Below are 12,509 nucleotides of genomic sequence, written 5' to 3' on the forward strand. Positions count from 1 at the left end.
ATCTGACCCTCAGTGAATTTAACCAATAACATGTCAAGACGGGGCAAAGGATAAGTTTCTGTGACAGATTGAGTTTTAAGTGAAACTTAAGTTTCTGCAGAGGGAAAGCTAACTGTTGTGACTGACAATTCGCAATTTTTCACAAACACAACTTATATTGATGTAAGTTCACAAGATTGATGACTGAACAATAAACAAAAGGTAAACACACACACACACACACACACACTAGTAACAGTCCAATTCAGAGACGAAGATGTAATCTTCCATGGTCGCAGTACACGAGGTCGGCATCCGGCGTGAACTGAACTTCGGGGCTGGTTCTAGCCCCTAAATAGCTGTCTCCAGTCAATCATGTTCTGGTGTAGTGATACTTACTGCAGGCCGTGGCTCGAGCTCCGCCTGCAGGAAGTAGTGTTCAGAATGTTTGTTTCCATTACCTTGTATGTAAATAGCCGGTGTTTACCATGGTGCTGTTGGTACGCCTTGGCCATTGACAACCTTGTCCTCTATGGTGTAATATGGGTTGCCATTCCTCAGGGGCTACCTTGGCTCCAAACACCCCTCTCCCCCTGGAAAAGCTGGTGTGGCACGGGCGACCACAGGGGAGAGAGTACCAATGTAGCCCGGTGATGTAGGCTGATCTGCAGCTAAGTCCTCCTGAAGGAGATGGTGGGACCCGGCCGCCGGAGAGTAGGGTGCCGCTTTCGGCACGAGGCGGCTGGAACGCCGCAGTGGTGGTGGTTGCGAGGCGACGTCGGGCTGGGCAAGCAGCATGGGGACGTCCGCGTTGTCCAACCGAGGCGGCGCCGAAGAGTGGCCAGGAAGTGGGTTCAGGGGAAGGTCTCGGATCTCTCCTGGGTCCGGAGTACACGGCAGTGCAGGGCTAGCAGCCAGCGTCTGTTGGCTATCTCCGGGAAGATCTTCCACCAACTGAGGAGAGGGCATCAACATAGGCCCCAAGGAAGGCACCGGCAATGGAGAGAGAGGAGCCGGCGTTGTGGGCTGCGGTTGCTTGAGGAAACGAGGACGCAGTTGGTAGTGGTGACGCGAAACCAACCTGTCGCCCAGGTGTACGTTGAACAGTGGTCGACCACGGGACCATATAACGATCCCCAGAAGCCAACTGGGCCGGGGCCCGAAACCGCAAGCCCACACCTTGGAGCCAGATGAATACTGGGAAGCACCTGGCAGGGCGCGAGGTCCAACCTGTGGCAGGAGGAGATGCAGTAGGGCGACCACGGAGCAGTTCGGCTGGACTCTTGTCACCCACTGGCGTGCCCCTGTAGGTACTGAGAAATAACGTTAGAGCTTCTTCCGGAGAACGGTCCTCCATGTACTTCTTCATCTGAGTTTTAAAAGTGCGAACAAGGTGCTCCACCTCTCCATTGGATTGGGGATGGAAAGGAGTGGTAAAGACGTGGTGGATGCCATTATCGTGACAGAATTTGGCGAACTCTTGACTGCGAATTGCGGGACTTTGTCTGATACCAGGGTGATGGGAAGGCTATCAGTGGAAAATATTTTTGATAGGGCCATGATGGTAATCTCTGTGGTGATAGAGGAGCATCAGATAATGAAAGGGAAGTGGGAGTAGACACCTGTGAGAAGTAACCAGTAAGCACCGAGGAAGGGTCCCACATAATCCACATGAATGCATTCCCATGGGAGGGAAGCAGCCGACCATGATTGGAAGCACCGGGGCAGTGTGTGAAGGGCTGGGTACACTGCTGACAACCCCGAACCATGCGCTCCATGTCCACTGTCATGCCTACCTAGAAGAAATGGCGATGTGCGAGGGTTTTCGTCTGGGCAATACCCCAGTGACTTTGATGTAAGACGTGGAGAATGCAGGACCGCAGGGAAGTTGGTACGATGACTCCTGGAGTGGCGTCATTTTCCGCACGGAGGAGCACTCTGTTGACGGCCGCCAGATGATGGCGTGTGAAGAAGAAGAATCAGAGGTCAGCCTGGGGACAGAGGAAGTGTCGGCCAGCTGCAGAAAACATATCGGCGCACCAGGTGGAGGAGCGGATCTGCGGTCGTCGCTGCGGCCACCCTCTCAGCTGTGACTGGGAATACAGCTAAAGCATCCTGTATGTTGTCATCGACCTGAAAAATTAGCAGGTCCGATGAATCGAATGCCGAATCGTGGCCAGAGGAGAGCTGAGACAAGGCTTCGGCGTTGGCATGCTGGGAGGTGGGCCGGAAATGGATGGTGTACCTAAAACATGAAAGGAATAGGGCCCATCGCTGCAGGTGATGGGAAGTCTTTGTGGGTAACTGGTCTGATGGGGAAAATAAGGCCACGAGGCGCTTATGGTCAGTGATTAAGCGAAAAGGCTTACTGTAATGGTACGGGAGGAATTTGTTACAGGCAAACACGATGGCAAGGGCCTCCTTCTCAATTTAAGAATATTTGCATTGGGCATCCCAATCCATCCAGTAGACGGTGCAAAAGGACAGCCATAGCCAAGAGGAGAGGAAGAGAGGGGTTATATGGCATGAGACAGGCCGCAGAGTGCAACCTCCTCTTTAAGGTTTGGAAAGCTGATTCACAAGCAGGGGACCAATGAAAAGGCACATTCTTTCGGCATAGGTGATGGAGGGGCACTGTAATGTGGGCAGCGGAGGGAATGAACGTTCGATAGGGGGGGGTCACCCCAACCTTTGCATAAGAGGAATAGTTGATCAGTGAGACCGCTGCTCCAGTATCCACCTGCATCTGCAGCGGCTGACCGTTGACCTGAATGTCAATCATCAGCTTGGAAGATCCCGAAGACTGTACCTGGTTGGCATCCATGAGTATAGGCCCCCAACGGTCATTGGCCCGACGAGGAGGGGGCTGCCAAGATCGGCAGACTGAACTGACATGTCCGTTACGGGTACACACTGCACAATACGCCGTCCTAAGGCGCAAATTCCTGGACAGGGCGGCTGCCCTGTCGGCGCTGTGCAGAACAGGATGGCTGTCACAATTCATCGGAACGGACGGCGGCAACGTCTTCGACCTCTGCCAGTGATGCAACGGGCTCCAAGGCATCATGGTCGCGGAGGGCCGCCATTTCCATGCAGGTTTCCAAACGCTTGTCGGCTGCCATAGAGACTTTGTACTTGAATGCTAGATCAATGAAGTGCCATTTCCAGCTGAGACCTTGCAATTTCGCTTCCCACTGGTGGTAGGATTGGCCAGCCTTCTTGCGACACTGGTAAAATTGGACACAGGCAGCCAACACATGGAGCCATCGTCAATTGTAAGGTGCGTAGAAGTTCACAAATCTGGGAGAAGTCAAATAATCCAGAGGTCAAGGTTGGAGTTTTGTCAAGAGAACATACACTTTGGGCTGGTTCCCCGACAAAAAGTAGGAACGACGAGCAGCCTCCTGGACAACCTGGTGGATTTGAAAATGCTTCTGGAGCCGCTTCTCATATGTTTCCCAGTCTTCAGCATCCTCGTTGAAAGCGGGAAACAGTGGGGGGCGGTTTTGCCAGAGTTCCGTAAATAAACGTTCCTGTGTATCCAGAGAGTTCTTGCAAAACTGTTGAAAACCTTGTATTAAGTCATCCACACTTTGGACCAGCTGCTGTAGGACAACTTCCACCATGAGGAAGAAACATGCAGGCACCAACTCGTCGCCACTTGTGTTGTGACAGACAATTCACAATTTTTTACAAACACAACTCTTATTGATGTAACTTCAAAAGGTTGATGACTGAACAACAAACGAAAGGTAAAATAACTATGCCAGTACTAGTCTCCTAATTGAGGCAAACAAAAGTTCACTTCTAATTTTCCACAAAGGTTTGTGGTAAAACACACACACACAGTAGTAAAAGTCCAATTCAGAGACGAAGATGTAATCTTCCACAGTCACAGTACACGAGGTCAGCATCTGGTGTGAACCTAACTTCGAGGCTGGTTCTAGCCCCTAAATAGCTGTCTCCAGTCAATCAGGTTTTGGCGTGGTGATACTCCCTGCAGGCCGTGGCTCGAGCTCCCCCTGCAGGAAGTAGTGCTTGGAATGTTTGTTTCCATTATCTTGTATGTAAATAGCCGGTGTTTCCCATGGTGCTGTTGGTGAGCCTTGGGCATAGACAACCTTGTCCTCTGTGGTGTAATATTGGTTGCCGGCCCTTCAGGGGCTACCTTGGCATCGAACACTAGTCAATCTTATTCATCTACTACTACCCTTTTCCCAATCGCAAGGGGGGAAACCACTCACTTGGTATAATAGGCTGGCACGGAGAAAAAAAAAAAAAAAGTGGCCGCGCCATAGGTTTCAGCGTAATGTGGGCTGCACAATTAGCGGCAAACCTAACCCATCTGAGAAAAAGAGACAAAACTTGGAACACAGAGAATGTAAGTGATGGTAAGGGATTGGTGAGAAATGAGGTGCACCATACCTGAAATGGAAAAACAAAAATAATTGAAAGCATACAGACTGAACAAATTTGCAGTGTCAGCATCATCCTCTACCAAAAACGTCAAGGAATGAACCACAGCTTTATACATAATGGGAGCCATAAATTGCCCCAAAATTGGAATATACTGCTTGCTGTAACTCAACAAACATAAAGTAATAGGAAACAATGCTGGAGATCCCAAATCCACATGAGTTTGTGACTTCAGTAAAGTTATGGCAGCACCCATGTCCACTTTTAGCCTGAGCTTTTTGTCCATCACTCGCACCTCGATATTAACGTCCATGGAAATAACACACAGACGCTATATGTCCTTTTTTCCTTTAATCATTGCAAGTAGCCATGCACCTGTGCACACAGCCCTGTGTCATGTTGCACGAAGTGCATAGGTAAGACGAGAGTGCAGAGTGCTGCTGTTGCTGTGGTCGTTATTTTTGCTTGGTGTGACGCTGTCCTGCATGGCGCTGAGGTTGTGGTTGGATGGCTGCCACACCACCCTCTCCTCGAGAACCGACTTACGCCCGATGACCAGGAACAGGAGCCACTGCAGTGATATCACACCAAGCCTCAATCTGATCACTTGCAGCTCGAGACACCTCAAAAGATTGAGCACTATTTAACACTTCAGCCAAAGATGGATTCTGTCACTGTAGTGCGTGTTGATGGAACTCCTTGTCAGGAACTAATCGACAAACCGACCTTTGCGACGGAGGCCATGGAGTTTGGGCGTCGAATCTCGGTAGGACTGGTGAGGCTTTTTAAGAAAATGATGAAATGCAGCAATGACATGCATACATTTACAATGACGACTTGACAACAGCCAACTCATTTTGTCAAAATGAAAGCAACTTTGGTGCCTGGAGAGAGGGGGTAACTGGCACAACAGTTGGTAGGTACGAGGGGAAATAGAAGAAAGGAACAAAGTCTCACACCTGTTAGCATCAGTGACACCAGAGGTGAGGGATTGTTGCCAAAGCTGCTTCTTATAAGCTTCCCTGTCTTCGGCCACATCATCATAATGGGGAAAGATCAGTGGGTATGCCAACAGCATGGGAGCCTCCAAAGCTATTGTGGCCAACAAGTTGCTTGAGGTGAGATTTGAGCACTGCCTCCATGGCCAGAAGAACCGAAGGAACAACCAATATACCGAGCACATGGAAGTGAACAGCACACTCGCCACCAATTGTCATAATGTGGACCACCACAGGCAGCCTCTGGTGGTTGGCCTGTGCAGATGCTGCTGCCAGAAAATTCAAAGTGTAGTGCACTGGTGACCCGGTGCTGTGACGTATATCCAAGTATTATGTACAGGATTATAGCAATCTCCCTCTCTAAGTTTCACATCTGGTGCAGTGTGGTTTCCATTTTCAATCTTTTGTAAGTAATGGACTTAATGTACTTCTAATAATATTCTGCTGTTTTGCATCTTAACAATTGATATGTTTCCATTCGAAGTATTTGATAGTAACTCTAAAGCTGACACTGTTGCACTGATTTTGCAGGACGAAGGGAGTCACTGATTGGTATAATAAATTCGAATAAGGGAATACTTGTTACATCATATGTTGGTGTTGTACAGCACAAGGATGCCCTGACAGCCAAGAACTGGCACTATGTAATACTTGATGAAGGCCACAAAATTAGAAACCCTGATGCACAGGTAACCTGTATAATTTCATTTCCACACAATTTCAGGATGAAACCTACAGAATTATATGTGGTTCCTGTTTAGCAAGCTAAAGAACATTTTCTTTTCAGGTTACACTTGCAGTAAAAATGTTCCGTACGCCTCATCGTATTATTTTGTCTGGGTCACCAATGCAAAATAGTTTGAAAGAATTGTGGTCTCTCTTTGATTTTGTGTTTCCTGGTAAATTAGGCACTCTTCCAGTGTTTCTGGCACAGTTAGCTGTTCCAATTACACAAGGTGGATATGCGAATGCTTCAGAGGTACAGGTATGTGAATATCTCCATGTTTTACAGTTAGTGATTGCTTTTGCCAAATATTAGTGCTTTGCAGTCAGTTTGGGATAAACATTAAATTTAAATCTCTTAAATAAATAATTATTTTTTGTCATTGCTCTTTAATGAATGCATATATTGTCTAGAACAATGTTAATTTATATTTATTTGGAATGATAAATTGCATATAGATCTGAACTCATCTTGAGCATGCAGAAATGTGCACTTGTCAGCTCTTACATTCTATATCTGCAGGTCTTGTGTAACATTTGTCATAGTCATTCTGTGTTTGATCCATTTATGTGTGGTGCTACAAACAGATTATCATGATAAGCTTTCTCTCTTTTTTTTATTAAGTAACAAAAGAGGTCCCTTTTCCCATAAATTAAGCCTCATCTATAAGAACTGCAATTGGATTCATATGATAACCCATATTTCAAATTACTGCAGACATACTACCTCCCTTCCCAGAATAATGCAGTGTTAATACAGATGTTATAGATTTCATGTTACCTTTTCATTGTGGAAGTACAGTTATGGGGAACCCATCTGCAGTTTGGTAGATTTTGTCTTACTGGCCGTTCTCAGAACTGTAAGTAGTACAACTCATTTAGGACGTTACGCATCATCTGTAAACATATACCATGAGTAAATTACTGGACAACAGAATCACATGTCAAATCAGACAAAACAAAGGGTGCCTAATGTTGAAAACATAAACAAATAATATTTAAGCAAAACAACATACAACACCACTATGAATGCTAGGGAAAGGCTACAAGTGAATATCAAAATAAAGAAAAATTGTACAAAAAATTATAAGCTTTGAAATGAAAACAAGAATGGGCTCAACCTCAAGACAATGTAGCCCCATCAAAACATAGTGCTTCAAAGTGAAGCACTACAGCTCCTGTAGTAGAAAATCAAATGCATCTAACACCAAAATGCCTCCAACCCACATATTACTCTTGCACATAGCAAATCAATTTACAATTAGTTAATAAATTCTGCAGCTGTGCCTTTGATATGAATACAAGTAAAACATGCAATACATATATGTACTGTGTTCAAATATTGATACTACATCTGGCTTACGTTTGATCAAATACCTAAAATGAATGTTTTTAATCATAAGACAAATGTATGTCACCTATAGACTGTTCACAGTACAGGATAGTGAGAAGTATTTTGTCATGGTTTTAATTAGAATATTTTAATGTCTAAACATGACACTTGAGCCACAGCTCTCATATTGCTCTCATTTTCAGTGGGCAGCCAATGTCAAGGCTTAGTTTTCTGATTGACTTGTTTTTACTACTAAACATTTCTAGTATGTCTTCACTGTCAGCACAATGTCTTGTGTTCAGCAGCATAGTTCAGATTGCCATTCAGCCATCCAATTTTAGGTTTTCCAGAATCAGTGAATGTGAATGCTGGTATGGTTTGTTTGAACCTAACTTGGCCAGTTCCTTCCCTAGCCTTGTACAGTGTAAGCCTATGCTCATGTTGCTAGTGACCTTGTTGTCAACATGTTGTGAATTCTTAATCTTCCATCCTTTTAACTGTCAAGCAATGGAAAATCAAGAATGGAATTTAACAATATAATGAAAAGACAATGCTACTCACCATATAGTGTAGATGCTGAGTCACAGAAAGGCACAACAGAAAGACTCTTGGAAAGATGGCTTTTGGCCAACAAGGCCTTTGTCAAAAGTAGACAATATTCACACAATCACTCACTCACACAAATGTAACTGTGTAGATCTGACTAGACAGTGGGAAGCAAAAGCATGCCTGAGCAATCTTTGTTATTTTTCAGGTTGCAACTGCGTACCGCTGTGCAACAGTATTGCGAGACACCATTTCACCATATCTTCTACGACGCATGAAAAGTGATGTGAAGGCACACATCCGTTTGCCTCAAAAAACTGAACATGTTCTTTTCTGTCGGCTTACTGATGAACAGCGTCAATATTACAAAGCTTATTTGGACTCTGGGGAAGTGGAACGCATACTTCAAGGCTATACCAAAGTTTTCCTTGGCCTTATAAATCTCCGTAAAATCTGCAACCATCCAGATTTGTACTCTGGAGGACCTAAACTTTTCAGAGGTGTAAGTTACTGTATTCTTTTAGTAATAGCTTAGCTAAAAAGTTGATACTTGGTATGGATTTAAGCATTCCAGTTGTATCTTTCCTTTTTACACATTGTGTTATAGATTAATATACAAAGAGAAAAGAAACTGCAGAGGTGGGCAGATCGGAAAAAATAATTTTATTAATGAAGCCTGCAGCAAAAAATAATAAGAAATTTTTAAAAAAGTGGTGGCTTTGAGGGACTTTTCAGCTTAAAGTTGACTGTGCCTTCTTTTATCAGATGTTCGCTCCAGCTTCTGTTAATGCAGTTTGGATGAAACCAATTTAATATCCAGAATAGATTTATACAGAGTGATTCAAAATACATCCAGAATAGATTTATACAGAGTGATTCAAAATACCTGTTGCAGACTTCTAGAGGTCATAGAGGGGATTTAACAGATGAATGATTTTGATAAGGAATCCATGTCCGGAAATTTACCATTTGGATATAAAATAAGTTTGAAGACCAGATCACTTTCTAATCTCCCACTTACAGTATGCACAGAAGCTGAGAAGAGGGAAGAGGGAGCTGTTGTCAATTCCTATTTAGTTATGATATCACAGGAAAACTTTGTCTGACTACAACAGCAGCGAGAAATTGATGCTTGAAACCAGAAGGATTGGCTGTGGTTTTCCACAGGCACACTACACTCTTAAGTTTGAAGAGAAAGCCCTTCATCACATAGACGAGAACCCAAAGACAAGTACTTGAAACATTGCCCATGCCATGTGCCTCTGCAGCACACAGCACAGGGCTCATTGTGTCCTCTGTGTGCGTACCGTGAAGTGGGAGATTTGAAAGTGGACTGATCCTCAAACTAATTCTACATCCATATGCTACATTTCTGGAAGTGGGTTCCTTATCAAAACTTCATTTACCTAGTCCCCCTACAATCCCTAGAAGCCTTCAGTAAGAATTGTGAATCACTCTTTATATCTTGAAATAATAAATTGCATGCTGTGTCATGTAATAAGCTAGTGAATTAGCTCAGCTGTATGCATCTTACTTCTTACATTAGATCGTATTAAGATTTCGTATTACTGTACAAGTTATCTGTTTGAAGAGCTATCTATGAATAATCTCCACACTAAATCCTTCTGAATTGTTCCGTTGTTAATACATTGTAACATAATACAGACTTTTACATGGAATAGTGAGAAGTACAGGAGCCTCAAAACTTAAAAATGTAGTCCCCGTAGGATACAGTATGAATGAACGAACGTATGCCTGACAACAAACTTGTCAACCAGTATATGCAACCACCACCAGTTGTTGCAGGTGTCCCCAAATCACACATTAGTTAACTCTTTTTATTTAATTTTATCCCAATACAGACATGAGTTTCAAATTGATCATCAATCAGTGTTAGAAGCACTTGTGAGAAGTGCCATGAGGGGCTCATCCCACTACAGGCTTCACAGAGTTCAATGAAGTTTGATGATGATAACTTGGACCACTGATGAGCAATACTTCTACATGAATTGTTTGACTAAAAACAAGTTTCCTACCTGAGTGGAGATCAGTAATCTTAAAATGCTGTCGTGAATCACAGTAGAGCAGCGATTTGCAGTCTAACAACCCTTTATTTCATAGTCACAGAACATACAATACAACATGTCAGAGATACATTGTCCTAAGAGTAAACAAACAGTCTCTCACTTGCCCAAAGTACATCACTCTGTGACATCCTCCCCATCCTGGTTGACCTCCAAAGGTACGGCCAGCTGCACAGGATGACTAATGATGTGACCTTCTGGTGTCCGGAGTATTATCGTCCTTACCCTGCCGTCTCTGCCTGGTAGTACCTTTTCTATCCTGGCCTTCTTCCAGATATCTCGAAGGTCCTCTTGGATCAGCACGATGTCGCCAGGGCGAAAGGGGATGACTCGTCCCATGGGCGTTTTAACTTCATGGTAGTTCCGGAGCTCCAATAGGTATTCTTTAATCCAACGGTTCCAAAAATTGTCACAGTTGCTGTCTCAGTCGGAATTCCTTTGTTAAATTGGTGTTCGCTGAAGGCTCTGGTCCCGTCGGAGTAGTCGTAAGTTTTTCTCCCGTCAGAAAATGGGAAGGTGTGAGTGCATCACAATCATCTGGTGTGACGGGCCTGGAGTTCACCGTGGCTTCAATACTGATCAAGGTGGTTTTCATCTGTTCCTCAGTGAGCTATGCGAGTCCCAATACCTTCCGTAGGCAACGCTTTATAGTGCCCACCAGTCTTTCCCACCATCCTCCCCACCAAGCCGCCCGGGAAAGAATGGATTTCCAAGTAATACTGTGGTGGGCGAGGAACTGATAAGTTTTTGTGGTGGTTAATGCCTTTCAAAGTTGGGCTAGTTCCATATTCGTGGCATGGAATGTTTTCGCGTTATCTGTATATATCGTGTGGGGTATTCCGCGGCTTCCGGCGAATCGCTGAAGTGCCATAAGAAACTTGTCCGTTGACAAGTCTGTACAGAGTTCGAGGTGTACAGCTCGTGTGGTAGCACATGTGAAAAGAGTGATATATGACTTGTGCATTTCCTTCCCCACTTTGATGAATAGTGGGCCAGCAAAGTCTATTCCGGTTACCGCAAATGGTTTGGCAGGTGAAACTCGTTCAGGTGGCAGCGGTGCTTCGATCTGTTGCCCTCGTGGATTCTTCAGTACCTTGCATGGGAGGCATGAGTGTAGGATTCTTTTGATGGCATGACGAGCTCTAAGGATCCCAAATTCGGTTCGCAGTTCGGATAGTACAGAACAAACACCAAAGTGATGGAGGCGGAACTGTGTCTCTCGAATAACCAATTGTGTGAAGTAGTGGGAACCGTCAAGGAGTACAGGATGTTTTTGTTCCCTATTTAGGCTAGTGCACTGCAGTCGACCTCCTAGACGTATCAGTCCATCTTCTAAGAAAGGATTGTATCGTGCAATTTTTGAATCTTTTGGCAGTGGTAAGTTATTCTGAAGTGCATGTAATTCGCTATGGAAGGAATCTCTCTGGCCCACTCGAATCCAATACATTTTGGCAGCTGCTAATTCGGGGCTGTAAGCTCTCCTGAAGATTTATTCTTCTGACGAATGTTGTGTAGGAAGCGAAGAGACCATGCTGTGATACGAATGAGCTTCCAGTAAGAGCTGAATTTAAGTAAGTTCAAAGGGCTGGTTGGCGTAGATATCGACAAGACTTGGTTCTGGGTTTTCTTCGTCTTTTCTTCGGGAGGAAGTCGTACCATCGTTGGAGTATCGTTTGGCCAGCATTCAGGAGGGCGTGTAAGCCAAGACGGCCCATGCCACCAAATACCCAGAGAATTCATTTGGTAGCCAAGGAGTCCACGTGAGAGGTGGTCATCAGAATTGTCTGGTCCTGAGCAGTGTTTCCATTGCGTGGCAGTCATGTGTGTTTGTATCTCAGTTACACGATTACAAACGAAGGTCTTCCATCTGTTAGGATCACAGCGAATCCAACTTAGTGTTATTATAGAATCTGCCCAAATTATTGCATGGGCAATGTTAAAGTCTGTTGTGCGGCAAAAGTAACACAATAGTCTGGTCCCAACTACTGCCGCTAAAAGTTCGAGTCGAGGCAATGTCACCTTCTTAATAGGAGCAAGTCTGTTCTTACTACAGACTAAATGGATTATGATATTATCATCCAAGACAGTACGAATGTACAAAGCTGCTCCATATGCCTTTTCCGAGTCGTCACAGAATACGTGCAGCCGAGAGTTTCTTCCATGAGCTGTAGCTATCCAGCTAGGGACACGTATATGTGACAATGAAGGTAAGCTAGATATCCAAGTACGCCATCGTGCCCCTAAGTCCCAGGGCATAAGTTCATCCCAGCCAATTCCTCGGCACCATGTGTCCTGGAATAAAAATTTCCCAACAAGAGAAACGGGGGAAAACAGTCCGAGTGGGTCATAGAATTTAGCCGTACATTGTAAAAGGAGTCGTTTGCTGGCTGGCTCTTCTGACGACCTTCTGATGATTTCGCTAAGGTCAAT

At 44.7% G+C, this 12,509-nt stretch overlaps 1 protein-coding gene across 2 annotated transcripts in view; it reads left to right on the top strand.

The window, feature by feature from the left end:
- Positions 1-12,509, top strand: part of LOC126235692 (DNA excision repair protein ERCC-6-like) — a 119,631-nt gene that overhangs the window by 56,567 nt on the left and 50,555 nt on the right. For both annotated transcript variants that reach the window (XM_049944435.1, XM_049944433.1), the window contains exons 10-12: positions 5,925-6,082; positions 6,181-6,378; positions 8,204-8,497. In XM_049944435.1, the coding sequence (XP_049800392.1) occupies positions 5,925-6,082; positions 6,181-6,378; positions 8,204-8,497 (650 nt within the window). The remainder of the gene's footprint in view (positions 1-5,924; positions 6,083-6,180; positions 6,379-8,203; positions 8,498-12,509) is intronic.

This window comes from Schistocerca nitens, chromosome 2 (assembly GCF_023898315.1).
Source record: "Schistocerca nitens isolate TAMUIC-IGC-003100 chromosome 2, iqSchNite1.1, whole genome shotgun sequence".
Taxonomy (NCBI): domain Eukaryota; kingdom Metazoa; phylum Arthropoda; class Insecta; order Orthoptera; family Acrididae; genus Schistocerca; species Schistocerca nitens.